At 43.1% G+C, this 23,087-nt stretch overlaps 3 protein-coding genes across 3 annotated transcripts in view; 1 reads left to right on the top strand and 2 right to left on the bottom strand.

Moving 5' to 3' along the window:
- The first annotated feature begins 2,841 nt into the window (after positions 1-2,841).
- LOC130195348 (leucine-rich repeat-containing protein 10B) lies at positions 2,842-4,343 on the top strand. The gene has a single exon (XM_056416836.1). It carries the CDS (start codon positions 2,842-2,844, stop codon positions 4,036-4,038), a length of 1,197 nt encoding a protein of 398 aa, XP_056272811.1. The 3' UTR covers positions 4,039-4,343.
- A 1,697-nt stretch (positions 4,344-6,040) lies between these two features.
- On the bottom strand, positions 6,041-22,297 carry saxo4 (stabilizer of axonemal microtubules 4). The gene is made up of 11 exons (XM_056417589.1): positions 22,242-22,297; positions 9,034-9,151; positions 7,555-7,717; positions 7,399-7,444; positions 7,111-7,211; positions 6,932-6,997; positions 6,734-6,823; positions 6,582-6,647; positions 6,388-6,482; positions 6,197-6,295; positions 6,041-6,116 (listed from the first exon to the last, which is right to left on the bottom strand). Exons 2-11 carry the CDS (start codon positions 9,147-9,149, stop codon positions 6,098-6,100), a joined length of 861 nt encoding a protein of 286 aa, XP_056273564.1. The 5' UTR covers positions 9,150-9,151; positions 22,242-22,297; the 3' UTR covers positions 6,041-6,097.
- syt7a (synaptotagmin VIIa) overlaps positions 22,202-23,087 on the bottom strand; it is a 49,362-nt gene continuing 48,476 nt past the window's right edge. The window contains exon 15 of the mRNA XM_056416206.1: positions 22,202-22,454. Coding sequence (XP_056272181.1) covers positions 22,350-22,454 — 105 coding nt within the window. The 3' untranslated portion in view covers positions 22,202-22,349. The remainder of the gene's footprint in view (positions 22,455-23,087) is intronic.

Genomic DNA, 23,087 nt, shown 5'->3' with positions numbered 1-23,087 from the left:
GCTCTTTTGGTTCTCAACATATCAGACAGGATTATCCTCAAGCAGCGCGCGGGCTGTCTCCCTGTTTGTCTTCTTCTTCAGCCACAGCTCATCAGGCTGACAGAAGCACTCCACATCTGACCCCAACAGCTTTTGAAGGCTTTTCTTCAATCAGAAAACATGGCTGCTGTTGTCAAGAATTCAACAAAGTATATTTTGTACAGTTTTGAAGTATTTCCATTTTGGGAGACTTTCCAAACATCTACTGGACATATTCTACACCACATTTATCCAATGGCTAACACTTTAGTTCTTTAATAAATATGATGCATTGCAGCAGATTAAACAACCCAACAAAATATAACAGTGTTTCAGTCTATGTACTACCTGCACCTGCAGCAATAATACGATTACTGTAAAACATTCATGCATTCATAATTTCGGAAGAGATCTGTAAAAACATATAACTGCCAGTGTTGGAAAAGGTAATCTGTTATTTTGCTCAAGTAAGAAAAGCAATAAGCACAATGTAAAAAATACTGCTCTAAAAGTAAAACATCCTGAATTAAGAAGTAGAAATGAAGTATAATTATAATTTTAGTTTGACTTCAGAAAGTTCTAATACTTAATATTACATAAGTTGTTATACATTTAAAATTTTAATGCACAAATGCACTGAAGAAGCAAAAGTACTCATTGGGTCCAAATAAATGCAGTAAAAGGTACAAAAGTCCTGACGCATACAATGGAAATCCTCAAGTAAAGTAGAAGTACCTCAACATTGCATTTTAGTACAGTACTTGAGTAAAAGTACTTAGTTACATTCTACCCCTCGCACTATGCTCTCAGTTGTAAACAACTGCATGACAGGAAGAGGATGTGAATATTCCTCTTCTGGATAAGCTTGTGCTGTAAGAGCTGCTGTCATTTTATTCAAAACTTGCTCTGGGCTTATCACATTTTGGAGCTATTTTGAGCCACAGCGTATGAATATATTTTAGTTGAGTCACATTCATGACAATCCAAACTGCAGTAGAGTGAGTGTCTCTTCATCCATTCATCCATCTATCCATCCACTGGTCTGGGTGGTGAAGTACAAATGTGATATTTGGTGAGCCTTTTACTCAACCATACTGTTTATCTATTACTAATGCATCAACAATTTGTACACTCGCCTCAGGTGGAACACTGTGAGGGTTGGCAGAAGGTTTGAGGTTATTTGAGTTATTTTTGCATCTGTTCTGTGTCTTAGCAGAAAGTCACATGAAGGCTGTCGTCACAGCTTTTTAATGGTCTATAAAAACCTACTGAAGCTATAATGTCTCTCGTGTTTGATACAAACCAGCACTAAAGTTACCATCTTTGGAGGTCCAGTGGACTTTGTGATGACAAGCATTATGTAGTCACAGCGGTACAAGTTAAAGGCTTGCATTCAAAATGTTACTTCATTAAAAGTGTGTAAGATCATCAGCAAATCATACATGAAGTATCAAAATAAAAATTGACTCATACCGTATAATGGCTCTTGTCCGTGTTATTTTAATTTGATTGTTACTTTTATTTGTATTGCTTAAAGACTTTATAGTTACTGCACATACAAAGAACATGCACAATACAATAATGACACCACTGGGCGTTATCTTGACTTTAATAATAACATAAATATCAGCATAAAGCAGATGGGCAGTTTAAATTGTATAATAAACTAAGTGCAGACATTACAGTACATTACATAGTCACTGTGACAAAGATACCAGATAGAAGACGGAAAAACAGGCGTAGTGGGCTATTGTTGCACAAAAACAAGAAACTATTTATTCAATTTAAAATCTAAGGAAAATGTTTGTCATTTATAATCCTGAAAATGCAGTTTTCTTTTAAATCATTTAAATAGACGTAGCGTTTGATAGGAGAAAACATGTTTACTTTAAACACACACACACACTCGCACACGCAGACACTCACGCACGCACGCACGCACACGCACACGCACGCACACACGCACAGTCACTGACCATGTGACGCGAATGCCCCCTGCTCCGGTTACAGCGGGAGGGAGGAGGAGGGACGCAGCAGTTCAACGTAAAGCTTCTCAGTGATGGAGAGAAGCGGCCAGCATCAGGAGAGGACAGGTACTCAGTCAGCGCTGCGATCTCCCGAAATGTGCGATTTCCTTCTCCAGCGCGGATGATTACAACTCCGGGAGACCTCGCCCTCTAACGGGCAGCAGACGCATCAACTCGTGGACACACTTCCATGCTTCTGCTTTTCTTTGCTGCCGGCAGGGTCACCGAGCTGCGCGCGCACCCTGGGTTTATCCTCCGACACCCGGCAGGAGGAGGGACGCCAAACTGACTATTTAGAGTCCTAAAGTGTCACTTCTTCCTCAGTTCTGAGAGGGAGACCGCATCACGTGGATAGGTGACCTGAAAGCTGCCTGTTATCTTTCTCTTCAACGTCTGGAGGAAGTGAAAGAGGAGAGGGTAAGAATGACATTTGAGCACAGTTCTGCTCTTTTATTGTTGAGCTCAGCTAACAGCAGCACTATTACTTTTATTGTTACCATTACTACTACTACTACTACTACAACTGTCATTACTGTTACCCCACACTTTGTTAGATTTCTTCAACTGGTGTTTTTGATCAAGCGGCAGATGAAGTGACGAAGAGACAAACTGCTGTAGCATGGCTGCAAAAGTGTTGATGGGCCCAGACCGAGATGCTGTCTGCAGTCAGTGGGTTCAACAACAAGACAACATTGGCTCCCCGGCGGAGGGTTAACTTGTCACAGACCCTACTTCATCAAATGACTCTGTCCTGACTCACCTAGGAGTCAGGGGAGGGGGCAGCAGGCCACACAGCATGGGCAACTCCTCCAAGAAGGGAGGGGGAGAAGAAGAAGAAGAAGAGGAGGGGGCGAAGGATGGCGAAGAGGCCGAAATCACCGAGAAGAAGAAGGAAGAGGCGGTGGAGGTGGAGGCAGAGCTTCCGCTGGGGGTGGAGGAGTTGTTCGAGAGTGGGGATCCCGTGCTGGACTTGAGCTACCGTAAATTCAAGCGGTTGCCGTCGCGCGTCAGTGAACTGTTGCATCTGGAGAAGCTGTACGTCTGTGGGAACAGACTGCGCACTCTACCGGACAGCATCTCCCAGCTGCATGGTCTGCGGGTCCTTGCCCTCGACTTCAACAAGATGGAGGATGTTCCCCCGGCCGTGTGCCAGCTCACTAACCTCACTCGCCTCTACCTGGGCAGCAACCGACTCATGGCCCTCCCACCTGAGCTGAGAAACCTGCAAAGTCTGCGTTGCCTGTGGATGGAGAGCAACTACTTCCACAGTTTTCCATTGTTGCTCTACGACCTGCCCCACCTCAGGTCCCTTCAGATTGGAAACAACCGGATGAAGACGCTGCCTTCTGACCTCCCCCGTATGGAGGCTTTGAGGGGATTATGGCTCTATGGGAACCGCTTTGATACCTTCCCCAAAGTCTTGCTGCGTATGGACAATTTAGAGATTTTAGATCTGGACCGCAACAAGATCACCGATTTTCCCAGCCTGAAGCGTCTCCACGCCCTGCGGCTCTTTTCCTACGACCACAACCCAGTGGACAGCCCTCCTAGAGTGGGCGAGGAGGTACTCGTGGTTGGGGAGGGCGCTCTGGAATTCTTGGAGGAGCGCGAGGCCAAGAATGAAAGACTACGACAGGCCGCAGAGCAAGAGGCCGAAGAGTTGGCTCTGGCAGGAGAGGAGCCGGTGATTCATGGCATCCTGAAGAGCAGCAGCTCCGGCTCCAAACAAGCTGCGGGGACTGTGGAGGACGCAGACATTAAAGACGAAGAGGCCCTGGCGCATGAGGAGGAGGATATGGAGCCGCCCGTCACCGAGTACGACAGAGCTGAGCTTGAGTATGACGAGGAGGGGGTCGAATATGAGACGGAGGAGCTGATATGTGAAGGAGAGGGGTTTGAGTATGAAGGGGACGAGCTGGGGTACGACCGGGCTCAGATGGACTATGAGTATGAGGAGCTGGAGGACTCAGGGAGACAAGACGAAGGGGCATGAAAAAAAAAAAAGACTCAGATGGTCAGCAGGCAGGCGGAGGTGGATGACAGAAAAGAAAATAGCTATCACAATAGCTGTCACAACATAGCTGTGCTGCTAATTGCTAACCTAGCGTTAACTGTGAAAATGAATGAGCATGGAGGCATTATGTAACTAAACTGACGGCACCTGTGACATCTCAATCAGCTGCAAATGACCAACTCAGAGCAGGACTCAGGTGGTGTGTGTGTGTGAAGTGTGTATGGGTGTTTTACATTAGGGTTGTTTTTGTGTACACCATCTTCCCTTATTAAATATTACCTGAAGTCGGTGTCAATCATTTATGGGAGAATATGTCTTAATAGGGAACCAGTGAAGGCACCAGCTACTGTTTACTTCGCTGACACTCTGTAGTATTTCCACAAATCATGGCCAGTGTCTGTTTTATGTGCCAGTGCACCTCGGCCTCGACTCCTTGCTATTTTTATAAACCAAGATGGTGTGCGCGCATGTAAATGTGTGTATTGGATTTAGATTTGAAAAATATTTATTTCATCCCTTGTCAGTGTTGTGTAAGCAATCCTGCGACTGTCAGTGCCAAGAAAGAGAACGAGACAAGCAGAATTATTAGAGGGATGAATAGCTGTGGGGCCTCACCATAAAAGGTAAGTCCAGAGGGAGGCTCCAGACATTAAATAGACTCGCAAAAGCATCAAGCAGTAGGTCAGCAGGTCAGAGACTCGCGCCGTCATTTGTACACTCCTTTTCGTCAGAGGCTGCACATTTCATACCTGCGTCTGCAACATGAAGCGGGTCCGGCCCTCGTTCTGCTCTCATCTCCGCACTCATAATTCATGTGGGCCTCGTATGTAATTCAATCCTCTTTCCCTCCACGTATTTCCTTCTCACATCTCATTGAAAGAGTGAACTATTTATTACAGCGCTGAAATATTTATGCTCGTACCATGTGGCAGCGCATCCCGACTCCTGCGTCTGTGCTCAGGGAAACTTTTGGAGAACAGACTCAAACTTTTTACATATAAAACCATTAATTTTACATTTATGTTATATATTTGTGTTAATAATCTTTTTCCTCCATTATCAACCTTCAACATTATTTTAGGAATAATTAAATTGATTGATCCAGATAATATTAGTAAATAGATCAAATCGCCTGTCACAGTGCAGTAGAGTGCAGGTTGGTATCTTCAAATTGAGTGTTTTGTCTCAAACCAAAAGATATCCAGTTTACCAAAATACATTTTCACAATTGAAAAGATAAACCGGTCATTTTCTTCTGTCAGTTCAAATAAAAAAATTCTAAATTGTTGCCTAAGTTTCTGTAAATCTTCATCTAATCATAATTTTAATTATTAACTAATTGATCAGCATTTTCTTGACAAACAGGTGAATTATTTTGTCTTTAAAACCGCATAATCACAGATTCCCAGAGCTGAATGTGACATCTTCAAATGTCCTGACCAAAACCCAAAGACACTAAATAAGTGTCATTTTGATTAAAGATAAAGTAATGCAGTAGCTCCCACTGGAGGAGCTGGAAGCAGAGAATATTTGACACTTTAGCTTGAACAAGACAATCCCTCGATCAGACAGCGTGCGCCTGGGCGGCTTTTTGGTTTTTATTTGCTATTGGGATTGAAGCGTGTTTTCTGTTGTATGTGCGTCAGAGCGTAACAGTGCGTGTACAGCAGTGTGGCGCTACAGTATACGACACACAATGTGACGCTTTTGGACACTTGATATTCCAGTGACAGCGAGTCAAAGACAATGCATCATCTCCTTCACTGCCTCTATGGCTTTCACACGACTCACTTCACACAACTGTCTGACTGGCAGCGTTTCAGCTCACACAAAAAAGGACTCAACAAAGAGATGAAAGTGAGCTATTGTTTGATAGGACTGTTGTAAAACAACAAAGACGAGGGAGTGATGAAGGTTTTCAGGATTTGATCATAGCGATAAACACATCCACAGTTTCTATCTCTGCACAAATCACACAGAGTAAAGTGTTAACTCCACATTTTATTTTTAGTCGTGTGTTTCTCAGCTGTGAGAAGGTTTAGCCCCTGAAGATGAACCTGTGAAATAAGAGCAAATGAAATGAGTCAAAGGAAGCATGTGCATGATGGGACCTCATGTGTGCAGCCTGTTCGTGCACCTGTCCATTTCTCGCCGACTGTAGCTGTTGTCCCTTTTTCCACTGATAATTCCTGCACAAGTGTGGCCAGGTTCAGACTTTTCACCATCATGACAAAACCTGGAAGAAAAATAATCAACATCCTTGTCATCTAAAAGCTTGGATAATATTCTGTACTGTTTGCTAACCTCAAGGTATCAAAACAAACTTACATGCTTTTATAATGTGTGTTGAAGTGTGAACGATCAAACGGTGTGTTAGGAAAAGTCTGGTTGCTCGGAGCATTGCGAAGAGCCCCTGAAGGCTCCTAGAAAACACAACAAGAGGCTGAACAACTGATAACAGCTCCAAACACAGAGGTAGTATTGATTACAGGGGGGGAAATTACAAGATAAAAGTATATCACCTTTTTTCCAATGGACTTTGTAGTTATTGAATTACTTTTAGTCCGTGGTGACGGCAGAAGGGAGGTCTAGTTGAGCAGAGGGAAAGGTGTTAAAAGTTTAAGTGATATCATTAAAACCTACGCCAGCTGACTGGAAGGGGATCAATACTCACTGGGCAGGCAAAGGGAGCGATGGCACCTCGAGTGAATCCTGTTTCTCGAGATAAATGGCTACTGCACTTGCTCGGTCTTGTCTCAGGATCCTTAAACACAAGCACAGAAAAATCCTGTGAAACATTAAAGATTCTGGGAAAGAATATTACGGACTGCATCCTTTCATAATACAGAGTGGATGAGGCCTGTGTGTCAACCTGCAGAAACGGCGGTGGCACAAAGTCCCTTTTCATCACTGAGCTGTGATTCTGGAGAGGTTCAACCTGAAAATCAATACAAAAAAATAGCTGTTGTGTACCTACTGTGTGATTACAGATGTAAAAATAGGCTAATAATACATATTTTATTTACAAGAATGACTATTTACAAATCTTACCGTGCAGCTTCCTTTCTCCTGAAAAGTGTTGAAATAAAGGTCTGTCCCCTCAGTGAAGCCACTTTCCCCTCTCCGACCCACAGTCACGTGGCTCTGGGAAACTGGAGGAAGTGCGACAGTGTGCTCGTAAACAAACACCAACAGGTCAAGAGAAGTCCTCATTCTCTTAATCGTGGCAACAACAGTAGCCTACATTACAATTAGTATGTGTTGTCTCTCCCCAACCATCTATTTTCTGTTTGTCTTCAACCTTTAAAGTCACATAAACATGGGTCTTTATGAATCTACCTGATGGTGTGAGGCGATGTGGCACAAACCATCGTTGGTATTCTGTCTGAAGAGAAACATTAATAAAAACAGATAATGAGAAATGTATTACTTTTTATTGATGCACATGTGACGCCTCTCAGCATCCACCAGTGTCGCTATCGTTCTGCGTCCTACCTTTTCCTCCACAGTGGCTGTTTTCGGAAGACTCTTTGGCTGATGGAAGCCGCTGTCTCTGGACTTGTTTACGATGTTCGGCAAAGGCCCCGTACAATCAGACCGGATGTGAGGTTGGTAGTGTTGTTTAGTTTGAGACATGAAACTGTCAGACAACAGGAGCCTGCACACAAAAACAACACACCTGTGTTTGAAGCTAAGGTCTGCTTATCAGTTCAGAAAGATGATATACAAAAATAGAATACCACAGAGCAATAAAGTTGTCTATGTGAGGGTCATTGAGAAAACTAGATTACCAAACAGCAATAGTAGAACGTTTGTTCAAATATGAACGACTCAATCTGTACATTATCGCACTTAACCTAATCAATCAAATGTTGGAATAACTTGAGAACGACATGAGCCTCTATTCACCAGATGTATATCTCCCAGATGTAATTCACTCAGGTGTTAATCCTGATTTATTAGACCTCTTCCAGGAATGTTAGGGAGTTCAGACAGTGCTTTATTGACATGATATTAGACTTTCCTGTTAGCTTTGTCACACCTGTTAAAGCTGAACCAATACCACATCTATAATAGAGCCTTTGACTGGTAGGAGAAGCTCAGCTGTGACCAATAACATTAACGACTGTTGCAGTAAGCCAGCACTGGCACTGCAGTCTAAATCACACACTTTGTATTTGTACTTTTGGTACGGACCGAGGCATGAAGTATGAATTCAACTGCGACATACTACATTATCATAACATTGCACCTTGAACTTTGACCCTCGTACATACGCAGTAGGACATCCTGGCATTTTTGGCATACTGCCTTTGACACTGCATCGATTGGGACGTATTAAATCTTCTTCTGGCAGACTACATAGTTTGGTCGTATGAATGTTGAGCCAGCAGGAGCAAAACATCATTACTTTTGTTATTCACACCTGTGCCTTTCCTACTTAGCCATGTTATGAACCACACACACACACACACACACACACACACACACACACACACACACACACACACACACACACACACACACACACACACACACACACACACACACACACACACACACACACACACACACACACTCAGTGTACCGACACAGGTTTTTTCACTCATGATTGCCTGATCATAAAATAATTGGTGAGCATCTCTGTTTGGGGGTGACTGTGGGTCAGTGGTCAGATGTTAGCAGGTCCAGGATCCAATCAAGGGGTTGGCGGTCCAATCCTCGCCCTAGTCGATGTGTCCTAGAGCAAGACACCTAACCCTGAATTGTTCCCCGTAGCTGAATTTACGGTGTATGATTGTAAAGTGTCTTTGAGTACCTTAAAAAGCCCTATATATAAATTAAATTATTATTAGTTGAAATCCTATTTTGTAAAGTCCTCTGAGGCAACATTTTTAATTTTTAATTTTGGGCGATATTGAGTTACTGAATTGAAATAAAATGTACTTTTCATAGTCCTCAACTGACACTTACCCAAAAGAAGGATTGTCAGAGAGGTCCAAACTGGGCCTGTAAAATATGGCGGGTCTCAGGTTTGATGTGTAGCCCGTCGCACTGGCATGTCCGAGGTGAGAGGAGAAATCCATCATTCCTGGGTCGGAGAGAGTCAAACAAATATTGGCCATTAGACATGTCATTTTAATGCTGGACATTTTTCACAGCAGTCATTTTGACTACACTCTCAACTATTTGACCATATTTTGAATTACAGAATGTGACATGTCAAAATGTCTGCTGTGTCTGCTGTTTTTGTGTATGACACAAGCTCTTTCTATTCATGCAGAGCCATTCGACTCCCCCCTCAGTGTGCAGTAAGAAGGGGAGAGGTGGGCTGTGTCCTCTGCTACCTGTCGCTTCAACAGTCGGCATATTGTCCTACATTGCTCAGCCACCCGTGACTGCTGTAATGGAAACTTTCACTGACACCGGTGATGGATGGCAAAAAGCCTCTGGGCACGTGCACAGGGCTGTGACCACTAACAACACCAGCAGCAAACAACGTGTAACTCCTTTGTTTTGGGGTTTGACCGAATCCAACACAGCTCTCTGAAAAGCTGATTAGTCTGGAGGAAATAATGCAATACGTGCTCCCTTTATCAAATACTGTTTGTGAGTCAGGAGAAAAGTTCAGCAGCACCACAGAGCAGCTACAGATATGTACAGCAGATATGAATTACCCCTGAACAAAAGGAAAGATTCACTTACTCCCCAGACGTACCTGCAGTGCTTGTTGTTCACCTTTCTGTGGTGTGACTGTGTGAGTAAACAGGTCTCTGTTGCTAGGAGATGCAGCACCAGGGCTGATGGGTGACTCCAGAGTGAAACCTCAGCTGCTTACATCATTCGATAATGTTTCTACTTTACATCAGGTCTCTGCTTCGTCACCTTTCCTATGCAAGTTATTATTTTTATTTTCTACCAAACCATAATTTCTATTTCATTGTATTATGCAAGTTGTGTCCTCAATAATAATGTATATATTTATTAACGATAATCAATAAGTATTTAATTGGTAGCGCTTCATAATAAGAATACAAATCACATACTTAAGAAATGCTGAATCATTCATGAGGATTTATAGCATGAATTAATGGAGGGTGTATCATGAATTTGTGTTGCATTGACAAATTATTAATGACTTTAGTCCACAGAATAACATGACTGTGAATAACATGAATTCATTGATTATCTACTAAGTGTGAACTGATCACTATCATTTAGAAGCTGCATTATTTAAATCTTATATCATCATTACTGCATTATGGAGGAGTGAGCAAACAGTGAAACAGATCTTATTACAGCTACATTTTAGTGTGTTGTATATGTTATTAAATGTTATTAATGATCCTAAATGTGAAATAGGAGGGGTTAGAGTAAAATGATACCATTATGTTGTGTGTGAACATGATGTACAGTATTGTACTAAACTTAACACCTTACTATACTGTATGTTAAGTATATTGCATTTATTATTTATATCTATACCTATATTTATATTATGTACAGCACAATTTCCATTGCTGCCTGACATGTTTTACACTAATAACTCACTGAACTACCGTAGTAAGAAATCATGTATATATATTTACATAAGAAATTGATTCTATACTATACATACAGATTTTTATGTATTCATTTAATAGTAGGTGGTGTTTGCTTTTCATATTGTGAAGTATTTTGAGACAAATGTGTGATGTATATAGAATTGACTTGCAAAACTTAGAAGATCCTCAGCAGGCTGGAGGGTTTCTCTGTGTGTCCATTGGATGGCAGTGTGATGCCACAGTAGCTCTGTCTTCAGTCTAGCCCAGAAAAGGCGTAAGGTTATGTAAAAAATGATGGATGGCTTGAAATGTGCACGATATCTTGATAAACAATGTCCATCCGAGACAAGAGTTTATCATGCCACTCTGGTGCCTGGAAGAAATGTCCACACACCATCTATACATCTACATGAGCGTGTCAATTAATCAACAGGATGTCCACCTCCTGGTGTGTTTAGGGTATCAGGAAAAAAAATTATGCAAAGATAGTCCCAGTAATTATCCCCCAACATAAATATTCTGTATTCAATGAAAAGGGTTAAAAGAGTGTGATATGTATCCACAACCTCTGCTTTGTATCAGAGAACACACATGCTCCTCAAACACGAGCATGAACACTTCCAACTGTGTGATTTTCAAACTGTGATTTTCAAACTGTGTGATTTTCTTCACCGTTTCCATATTGGGTGAAAATTACAGCATTCGATCTTTTCCATGACGACCTGCTCACCCCCGTGGATCATCTCCACACATTCCCTTTAATTCTCACTTCCTCTTCCTTCTCTTTCCATCTCATTTCCTTGGACTCACACTGCATCTTCACCTCTGTCACATCTCTTCTTGCTCCCTCCATCTGTCCAACGCTGGCAGTCGGAGGAGCCTATCTTTACCAAGATGTTGCTTGTGTTGCCGCTCCACGGTCTTTTCGTGCTTGACGTGCTGTCGTGCCATGCCTGGCCGGGACTGTTCATTATCTTCTCCAAAAAATAAGGACAGGGAAATGCCTGCATCATTGAAACTAGCAGTCTCATTTCCTGCTTAAGCACAATGTGCACATTATTGGCATTTCTAATAACAAACTCTCAGGGATCCATACGGCAGGTATAGACCAGGCGCCTATTTTCATTCCAGTCAAAGATTACACCAGATGATTTTGCTTATTAGAACAACTTCAGCAGAGAGTCAGAGGAGGAACTGATCAGTGGAAGCACCTGCTGCTCTCTTGACATGAAAAACCTGCAGACTCTCCACGTGATTGTTTATCTCTTCAGTACAGCATTCTGTGTTTGTTCTGCATCTGCATAATTCACATAGAATATGACTGCGCTCTAGCCAGGCTCAGTTATAGGCCAGATTCTGGATCAAATGTACATTCATTCTGGGGGTGGGTATGAGGGGGGGGGGGGGGAGATACAATGCTGCACCTCCTGCAACAATTTGCACTTGAGATAACACTTAGGATACAAAGGGAGCCTAAATTGGAAAAAAGGTGGGTGCAGTGTTTCTAAAAATAGACTGAGATGATGTAAGCACAGGTCTCCCGTCGAGTTGATGCGCTCGGCTCGCCTGCAGCCGTCTGTTGTAGTTCAGGAGGGATGAAGCCTCGGCCCCTGTCTGCAGGAGCTCGGCTGGCTCCGTGTTTGTCTGCGTTTGCTGCCCAACTCTGGTACTCTGCTGCACTGGGAGGAAACTCAACAGTCTCGCTGTCGGTTCAATAACCTGTTTCTATGTTGGCCATAGAAAAGCATGGAATTAATATTTAGAGAGACAGCTAAGGCGCTGAGAGCCGTCTTTGTGTGTCAGGTCTCGGAGGTGCTCTCTCTGCTTCATCGCCTCGATGTTCCGGGTCTTATCTCCTTCCTGCTTCCTTTTAGACTTATATACTTAATAGGCAAATCTGGCGCGAACAGTTTGGATTAAATTGCATTGTCATCTTTTTTCATTTCTAGTTTCAGTCAGCTTTGGTTTGCTTAAAGCTAAGGAGGCCGGCTGTGGTGACATAACATCAGAAGAGTGTACCTTTCCTGACATGCACAAGACAAGATATTCTGTAACTCAATGAGAAGCAGATTCAATTAAAGAAAAACTGTTTCAGTATCATGTTGATATTGTAAAATATGTCTTTGAATATTTAGATGGCTGGATTAAAGTTGATTTAAGATGAAACACACAGTTGTTTCACTGACATGTCAGAAGTAAAACAAACTGTATGAAAAATGCAAGAGCAAACTAATGAGAAAAACCTGTCATCATCCTTGAAAATGGGATGAAAGATTCCCTCAGAGTGCTGCATGTAAGTCATTTACCTTCATGCTGAGTAATGTGTCTCTCAGAGCAGAAGCGTTCCACTATACATGTTTAATTGCACTCAAAGGCAAAAACAACCCTTTACAAAATGTTAGACTGGAATGGTGTCATTACAGTTTCTAATTATTTATAATGCAATTAGACTGTATGTGCAACTCAAAGTATGTGGACACCTCTGTTTACATTTCTTTCATCTTTGAGCCTGTAACGCCGGGTTACTCTTTATTCAATAAAGCACTAATGTTGACCTGAGAATCGTACATAATCAAAGATATTTCACTTATCTTCTACAGGGACTTTAAATATTTGTAGCAAAATCAAGTCAAATTCCACTCAAAGCCCAAAATGTCAACCTCAAGGATGAGTCAGTAAGTCTCATCCTCTCTGGGCCAAAGATGTTTGTACACAAATTTATGGCAATCCATTCAATAGTGTTGATGATTGAGTCTGGACCAAAGGGATGGCGTGTCAAAAGCCAAACCCCTGGGCACAAGGACTCAGCAGCATGTTACAGCCTTTCAGAAAGAGATGCATCCGGGTCTAATGTTTGAGTGTCCTCAGGTATTTGGATATCTCCAGTGTCAACGGCTACCACTCTTCAAACAACCTTGAGAGAAACAAGACAGAAAGAAAGACCAATCTCTGAACACAGATGTCGTAAAAATGATTCTTTAATATGGAACGAAATCAGAGCTCAGCTCCATGGCTCTGTCCACCCAACACACTCTGTAACACTGATGGGCGGAGGAGAAAGAGAAAATCAACAAGAAAGATCACAGTCCGCTCGGCCAAAAAACAGGAGAGGCTAAAAAAACATGGAACGCAAAACCAAAGTGCTACTGGGTTTGACCTCGAGACGCCCTCGCTGCCCCCCCTCCTGACCCGGGATGTGACCACACGGACCGGCCTCTGCCACCTCCCAGGGCTCTCCCACCTCCTCACCCACCTCACCCTTCTCTCCCCACCGTCCCACAGTCACCCACTGACCTCTGGGGTCGGCGTGGAGGCGGGTCTTGGAGGAGCAGAGAGGCGAGTGTGACGGTCTTTATGCTGAGTGCGCTATCAGTTCTCAGAGGGACGTGAACACAGACAAGACGTCTTGGTTATTATCATGGCTCCAGTGGAAATGTCTGTGCTTCAGTCCCTCTGCTGTTTTACTCCCAGCCTACACGATAATCTAATCATCATTAAAATGCTGCTCACTTGTGATTCAGATGGAATGTTTTTGAAGTTTTTTGGGGAAATGAGACAAGATACGAGGGTGAAGGACGTCTGCGGAGGTCGCCCAGTAAGAACCCATTACTATCCTAACACAGGGACATCAACAGAAGTACCACACAGATATGTACAGAGCAACCAAGCAACACATCGAAATACCGAGTAATAAATCTGGTGTGGGAAAGGGAAGGTAATAATTGTCCATACAAATGCACATATCCCACGACTTTTTTTGTGTGTGTAGCTGGTCCAATCTTTAAGGCTATTCTCTTTATCTTGCTTCAAACAGGGCGGCAGTGAAGCCACCACAACATAGATGGAAGTCACAGGTCTGTGCTTGATATCTGAATATGGCTGCTTTGTGTTTCTGCGTGCTGAGCTGGCAGCTGCCCGTCTCCTCAGATGTAGAGAGGAGTCGAGAAGCACAACATCGTAAAGAGAGAAAGTATGAAGGTATGACCAGGGTGCTCTTTTTTGTGCTAAATCATTCTCTGGTCCACAGAGTTCTGGAGGAAACACAAGGTAATGTGGAGAGTGACTGATGAGAGCTGCTAATGGACGAGGAATCACAGATAGACGCAGAAGCATGGATTACTGGTAAATTAGACTCTGGTGGTGTATGCATGACCAGCTGAATGGGAAAGTAAATGAGAACAAATTGAGCAGAGGAAGTGGAAATCTATACTTGGTGGAGGATTAATATGAAGCGTTGTAATGAAGAAGCAGAGGGGACATAAGGAGAGGGAGCGAGAGAGAGAGAGAGAGAGAGGGCATCTGCCAGCTTCAGCTAACAGTCATCCTGCACATTATCACACACTGTGGTTTCACATGACAATAAAACCCATATCATATCATATTAGAGAGGGAGGGAGGAGGGGCACTGCACAAAGAGCACTAGCACTACCATGGACGGACACGCACCTAACACACACACACACACACACACACACACACACACACACACACACATCCACATACACACATACACACACTACTGCACAGGGTCCCAGTCTGCGTTCCACTGCACTCTCCTGGCTGCCAGAACCTCGCTGTGTCTTGTCAAGAAAAAACAACAAACGAACCGATTAACAAACAAACGGACGTAAAGAAGAAATAACACACACTTTGGATCCCACTGGCAATAAAAAATAAACCAGAAACAAAACCTAGGATATAAAAAGAGCCAGTGGCACCGGGGTTTACAGAAAGCATTTTCTCAAAGACTGGCTTTTGAACAGCTCTACGCTTTTTCTTTTGGTCTACCAAGTATATACTATTAACCTTACCAGGCAGCTAAAATCTATACAGTACTGTCATTTTTCATATATTTATAGATATTTATACACTATACAAAGTTGGCAAAAATACATTAAATTAGATTGTACACATCACCATTTTGTGTTTGAAGTTAGAGCACTCTTTGTTGAAGAGGTGAGTCATGGAGAGTTGAGAAAGGAGGGGAAGAAACAGGAGTGTTACCCTCGACATCCCGCAATGCAAAGGAGTCACCATCAGACTCGGTAAGTAATATTTCAGTGTATGGCGTCAAATAGGTGTATTGCTTATTACTACCTACCTGATTACAAATGTCCACATTATGGCAGGAGTTAGAGGATGCTCTAACGGAATCACAAAGTCTATTTACAACCAGCAAGGAAAGAGAAACACGTATTCAGAGGGATCTGGGTTCAGGGAAAATAGTCAGAATTTATTTTCAGTGCATCGAATAACGACAGATTGTGTGTGTATGCGTATGTATGCGTGTGTATGCGTGTGTATGCGTGTGTATTTTCCAACTTGTGTGTAGGATTACAAATGAAGGCAGGACTGTATCCACTGTCCTCCCTGCAGACAGCTGCTGGGAGTATCCGCTGTACCATATCATGTCCGTGGCGGAGACAGTCCTACACGTAAAATGAAACTGATAAGCTCCATCCCTGCACTGTACACATACTCAGCCAGATACACAAGGCTGTGACATATGGAAAATAGGAAAGTAGGCGTACAGACACCTGCAGTGAAAATAACTACACTACAGCCCTGTGCTTATTTTGTGGGATGCAACAGTGGGCTGAATATATTTCTGTTGAGAAGGCACAGGGCATATTTTCGACATCTGGAAAGATCTTAATCTCTTTCACTTATTATTAAATGATTAAATACCCTTATATCCATTATACGACTGCCATATTGCAGCTAATAGCACTAATCCTGCGTTTCTCTTGCTGGAGTTTGAGATTTCTTACAAACATCTCTAAACAGGAGACAAGCACATTGAGTGGAGAGTTCATGGCCGCGCTCCATCATGAGTTTAACCCCTAAATAAGAGGCTGAATCACGAGCCCTTTACAGGGTCCGACGGATGAAGTCCGTCCTTCCACTTTGATTCCACTCCCTCCTCCATACATGCCCATCGCCATGTATGGCCTTCAGCAGAGCAATAGTGGCTCCCAATTCACTGAGGAAGGCATCATCAGTGTCAGTACAGGGCCAATCCCGTCTAACACAATGGCTTTACAGTAAACCCCCACGCCGATAAGCAGTCAGGGTGAGACGTGATGCCAAGCGACCGGGGCAGACAGAGTCCACAGGGAGGAGGACGGTCTTCTCACACAGCCAAGGAGCTCTCCATCTTGGTCGTTTTGTGGCGTAAATAACACAGGCTACAATTTGTGCCACATATCGCTCAGTCCACTTCCTGAAAATATGGTGGAGAGGGTAAAAGGTATGCATCAGTGTTGCTACAGTGGGACTGGGATGTTTTGGGTATCACTCCTTCCCTTTGCTTCTCTTGCCTCGACCTCACAGCACCTCCAACAAAAATACAGCGGACATCAAAAGCCCTGATTCAAGAAGGGCAGGTATAATCAGCTTCAGCATCATCAACATCACCACTGTTATTCATCAATATCATTGTTTTCTTCATCATTTCAAGTGACAAATGAAAACGGACTTAATTTTTCACCAACGATATTTACATAAAGTTTCCAAAAACAGAAGGATTTTCTTACCACGTTTTTATAAAGAAATAACACCTACACACACATACATACACACTGACCAACAGTCAAATGTGAACAGAAAGAAAAAATATATATATTATTACTCGTTATTGTTTTTCATATTCCTTTGTTACCATTCAAATAATGTTTACTTGAACCCTGATTGGGAGAAGTCACATCGGCTTTCACCAGATGCTTAAAACAATTGAAAGGGTGAGTTAGGGGAGGAGAGGTCCATCTGTGCAGGGCGAGACTCACACACACACACAATCAAAGGTGACCCAGAGCACTTCGGGGCTGACTCAGCAGAATTATAAAATAACTGCAATCCCTCCAGGATGGGATTACCACAGACAGATTTTAACCAACACACACACACTTAAAGTTATCCAAGACATGAGCGCAGTGTAGCTTTAATTTAATATTGCACAAACTACAGCAAAGCAGGCACCTTTCCAATAGAGTGAGTCACTGATGCTCATCTTTAAAAAGCCATATCCATCAAGGAACACTAGCGTCACAGTATAAGAAACGGGCCGAGAGTACGACAAGGACAAACAATGTCAGGCTCAGGAATATATCTTGCTAATACCTTGGCAAACAGGTGTGACCACTTTTGCCAATAAAGCTTTCAGTTATTTAAAAGGTAAACAGAAAAGGGAAAGCTGCAGGTGACAATGATACATTTGGATTGGACACACCCATTAGACAAGAAAAAAGTCTTCTCCCTCACTTCATCCAGCTGCGCCCATTATCTAAAGTTTGAAAATAATAGCTGATCTCAGCATAATCACGATGATAATACTAACATGCTGATGTTTAGCAGGTATACTGTTTATCATGGCTGTGACACATTGTTAAAGGCATTGCTTTAAGTTAAGGAAATGTGCAGAAACTTGAAAATACAAACTGCAAAGCGTTCCAACACCCGACAGATTAAAAAGTAAATAAAGAGGAATCTTATAAACTGGGTTAATTAGTGGCAAAGCTGTGGTCAGCGTTTGGCTGCGTCTGTCTTCTTGATTTAAACCCGTCATGAAGCAGTAATTATCCACACCTGGCCCCCCCAACCAGTCGGCTTCGCCAGGGAACCAAACACGGAGGAAAGGCAGAACACAAGGAGAGCGAGTACGCTCAGTTAGTCTGACAAAGTCTGGACTGGGAGCATCTGCAACACCGTCATGCTGTATTCGTGAGGATTGTTCAAGGTCGCTCCTGACAGTGCCGCTGCCAACAGAACGCAATATGTTTAAAAGCGTGAGACAGGTGGCAGTATAATGAAACTGGGATTTGGATATCGCTCTCTCCTTTGCACCATTTGGCTCTGAGCTCAGCATCCATTTAAATGATGCTGCTGCTGGACTGCAAAGCATTTGGTTTGAGACTTCTGGTTATAACAAGGAAAGTATAATTTTCTGGATACTCTGTGAGGAATCATATGCCACTGTCAAACACTGTGTCAAAAAACAATATTCCAATCTCATCTGAGCATTTTGTTCTTGCCATTTCTAGAGCCATGAGTAGAGTAGTCTCTTTTAATGTGGATATATTTAGATAAATGTTAGATACCAGCTCAAAAAACATAAACATTGTTTTATCAGCTCGATACTTGACGACTTTTCCTGATTTTGTCAAAAAGAAACTTGATTAAGCCTTGCCCACATAATTTATAAAACATGACATGTGTCTTTATTTGGTTGTTAAAAACATATGTTTATGTCCACTAGTCCAAAATTAAACCTCTTTCAATGTTTTTCATCTAAAACACATTTTCATGCATTTCACTCTCACATTCAGATTAGGAACCTCCTGCCTTTGTCCAAATGTCACTAATTATTTGATGACTGTTCCATTTAACCTTTTAAAAATAGAAAATATTCGTTCGTTGCTTTTAAGGAGTCTGTCTTCCAAAGCACTCAGTACGTTTTAAAACCCTGCAGCCCTCCAGGCTACTTTGGAGGATGGGCCACATCACTCTGTGCCTCATGTTGCTAAAAATAAAACCATATCCTCCAGTTTAAAGGGTCATTGATAACTGAGCCTTGTAAACCCTGGTCGCATACCAATGCAGCGCTCCTTGAGCTACACATCATCTTGATGAAAGGAAATGTCAGCGGTGTTGTGTCGACTCATCGCTTGCACACCTGCACATTCAAACCACGTTTGGTTTTCACGGCCTCACACAGCGATCGCCTCATGATTATTTATCTTGTTTGGACTGACTAGTCTTTATCCCTGTCTATCATCCTCATCCTCATTAATGAGCTCGCTCCACAGTTTAGTTTTACCTCTGCAAACAGCGGGTCGTCCCTCAGGTCCAAGAAAGCAGATATTGCTCCTTTCTGACCACCGAATGGGAGTGTAATGTGCTGTGACACTGCAGGCAGTGGCTGTCAAAACAGTGCACCCTGTTCAACGGCTGGCCAATTGTTCTGAAGGGTGCTGAACTGGATCAGTGCATCACAGCAGCCAGCACCGAGTCTCACATGAAGCGCACCGCCCAGAACACATTCACGGCACAGTGTGCTGCCCGGACCGGCTTAGAGCGACACCAGACGGGGACTAACCTGGCACACATTAGACCTCAATTACATAATCTTTCAAGTGATCGGGATATCATCCTCATAAATCAGAACAAAGACAACAGCACAAAGACACTATCTAATGTTTGCATGATAAGAGAAAATGAAACCCACGGCAGGGCCCTCTGTATTTTCAGGATGGTTTTTTAATGGGGCCAGACTTAGTAGGAACTACATTAACGGAGGCAGTGATGCTTTGACCAAAAAACAAACTAATTACATTTGTTTGCTAAAACATGACAGATATTTGAAAGGTTGATGCTCGTTTAGACACTCCAGTAAAAAAAATAAAAAAATAGCCAACAGGATTACGCTTCACAGGACTTTATGAATGTGAAAACACAGTTACTTAGAAAGAGGAGACGTCTGTGTGAGCAGCTCCTAATGGCCGACAGTATTTTTTGCTTTGTGACTGTTTAATTTACTTTACAGAAATATCGAGCTGAGCTGAACGCTATACCAGTGTACTCTGTGGTGCTCTCAAGCACTCAGGGAAGAGATACTGTCTAATCTGCTTCTACGGTATCTCACAGCGGCAGATCAGACCGTCGTCTAATATCACACCCGCCGTCTGTGATACACAGTCGGTCACAGTTTCTGGAAAACAGTGACAAAAAGTCAGAGAACGCCTTGTTATCTCATTTTTCTTTCGGTCAGTCTGCCTGTTTCCAGACGCACACCGATCGTTCAGCATCATGGACCCGAACAGGAGCGTCCAGGCTCTCGGTCAGAGCTCTCGGTCGATCACCACGGTGTGTAATAGCACTGCGGTTTGTTTTCCGGGCCTCTGTGTGACAAGCAGATGAGCCTGATCTTTCCATCCTCACCTAACATTGCAGACAGAAGCAGCCTGCCACCAGGAGTCGGGGAAGCAGACACACACACACACACACACACCGGTACACCGAGGGGAAACAAAAGAGGAACAAAAAGAGGAGGATGAGAGCCCTACATCCATCCTCTGTGTCCTCCACTTCATCTCCAAACCCTGAAATCACAGTGCAGACGTCTCCTCTCCCCAACTGCTGCTCACCATTTCAGATACTCCTCCCTTAATTTTCACCAGTACTGTAATCGTCATCAAAACTGTCATCATGATTATTATTGTTATAACATTTTTCAAAAAGTGCAGATAGAACTTTCCTGTGCCCTTGTTCAGAAGGAAGGGCAGTAAAGGAGGATGGGGGGACACAATGGCAGTAAGAAGAGCAAGAGGAGCGCAAGATGAGAAAGAGAAAAGAGAAGATTTCTGCCCAGTCTGAATTGTGTTGCTCCTGTGAACACACACATGCACACACACGTAACCAGGCACATATTAGCGCAGCACACCATACAGTCGAAATCAGTGGGGATTGACTCCCATCATCACGAGACAACAGCACAGGGCAGCACGAAGAATTCATAGCATCAATGAAGAGGCAGAAGTGTGCACACACGGCATGTGCACAAACTCTTTTGCTCCTGCTTACATTTTTTAAATTGGAAGAAGATTTTAAATTGGTTTCCTCAGTTGGTGAAAAATGACATCATTGTATCATAGGGGGATTTTTTTCATCTTCTTTTTTCTCTCTCCATGTCAGAGCTTTGTCTGGAAAATTCAGGAGTGATCCATTTCACAAGTGTATTGTGTTCCCGCTTTTCCCAGTTTCGGAAAGTTTGTTTTCTTCTTTTTAATCTCTATTTTTGTTGGGGCTACAGCACAGCACCCACAGCACACAGACGATAAGGGTGGGGGGTCCATATAGGGTTGGATACACTAATATTGTGCCAGGGGAAGAGAGAGAGGGAACAATAAGAGGCAACAAATAGATGAAGGAGAGCATAAAGAGGAAAAAAGAGGAGGGAGAAAAGAGTCAGCAGTATCAACATTTCCATCTCGAGTTCAGCTGGTTTCATCACAAACCGAGTATTGATTGCTTTTCACAACTTCCACTGAACATTAAACCACTTTTGAGTAGGAGGAGAGAGGACTGAAACAGGGAGAGGATATTGTTCACTTAAAATAGATGACAAGGAGACAAATGAAGTGGCAGGAGAGATGGGAAACAGCAGACAGGCTTTGGATAGGATACTGTATATTAGGCATGTGTCTGGGGGAGGTCTGCCAATCTATATACCTAATATATTCATATATATATATATATATATGTACATATTGTACATACTGTATAGTATTGAGTACCTGGAATAGTCATACAATAGGATTATATGAGAATAGATGGTTGATTCTCTGTGATCCTACGGGACTGGCACCTTAAATGGGTCGGGGGGGCTGCAGTGCAGCTCAGAACCAAGAGGTGGACGAAGAAACCGAAAATCGTAACGCAGCAGCAAAGTGCATAAGGACAGACAGACGTACAGACAGTCAGAAACAGGGGGACCATTGGCAAAGTGGCGAGACACAGAAAACTAAGACACGGCTGTCTGAAGAAGAGGGAAAAGAAGAAGTGAGAAGAGTCGGAAGGAAATAGAGATCTTAAAAAAAAAAAACAGTTTAAAGGTTTAATAGAGCAGATGGCTAATTGTACCCGTGTTTCGCAGCCTGGCAGCAAGTCAGTCTTGTGCATAAGGACGGGAGTGGGAGGAGGAGGGAGCAGGAGACGGGAAGGGGCCGTGGAGGAAGCTGGGCGGTGCCATCAGGTCTTGAGAGCGTGCCACTGGGCGACGTTAGTGCGCGGCCGAGCGAGCATGTCTTTCCAGTGCTTTACCTCCGCTGGTCCACTCTTCCACGATAGGTAGATCTGAGGGAGGAGAAGAGAAGGGAACATAATGTAGCCGAAATAATATCTAAGCCCTTTTCAGATGCAGAGTACATAACTTTGCTGTTTGGTTTCTTTTATCATTCAGACGCGCACGTCATTTATTCAGACGTGACAGCATCTTTTCGGAAAGAGCCATGTGTTTGGCCAATATTTGGCATCTGGTACGCGAGTGGAGCGGCGGCACTGTTGTAAGGTAATGGCATGAAGGAAGAAAAGTGGTCTCAGTGCTCTCGCGGGCTGCATCACTTATGGATTTTAAAATACATTTTTGTTGAGGCCTTAATCAATGAAGCCTATTTCTGCCATGCTGTCGCTCCCTGGAGTCTCAGCTAGTTGCCTGGCAACTGCTAGAGCCAGGCTAGCCGTCTCCTCATGCTTCTTAGCCCTTATGCTAAGCTAAGCTCACCATCTGCTGGCCGGAGCCTCGTGTTTAACTGCCAGACGTGAAAGTGGTGTCAATCTTCTCATCAAACTCCAACTGTTAACAGATGTATTTCATAAAATGTCAAACTATGCTTTAAAGTTAATCGCGGCATGATTAACACACTACGTGTAGCTTATTAATAAATGTTGTGTATTGACCATTGACCAGATATTCAAACTCTAAAGCGG

Source organism: Pseudoliparis swirei, chromosome 6, assembly GCF_029220125.1.
Source record: "Pseudoliparis swirei isolate HS2019 ecotype Mariana Trench chromosome 6, NWPU_hadal_v1, whole genome shotgun sequence".
NCBI classification, from domain to species: Eukaryota; Metazoa; Chordata; class Actinopteri; order Perciformes; family Liparidae; genus Pseudoliparis; species Pseudoliparis swirei.
This window is presented reverse-complemented; position numbering and strand designations above follow the sequence as displayed.

Bases quoted from the DNA above. Each gene is read 5' to 3' on its own strand.
- LOC130195348 (XM_056416836.1), top strand. From the start codon at position 2,842: ATGGGCAACTCCTCCAAGAAGGGAGGGGGAGAAGAAGAAGAAGAAGAG.
- saxo4 (XM_056417589.1), bottom strand. From the start codon at position 9,149: ATGATGGATTTCTCCTCTCACCTCGGACATGCCAGTGCGACGGGCTAC. The intron at 7,445-7,554 runs GTAGGACGCAGA...GTTTCTCTTCAG, and splicing joins CAGCCACTGTGGAGGAAAAG to ACAGAATACCAACGATGGTT. The intron at 6,824-6,931 runs GTTGACACACAG...CTTGTGTTTAAG, and splicing joins TGCCACCGCCGTTTCTGCAG to GATCCTGAGACAAGACCGAG.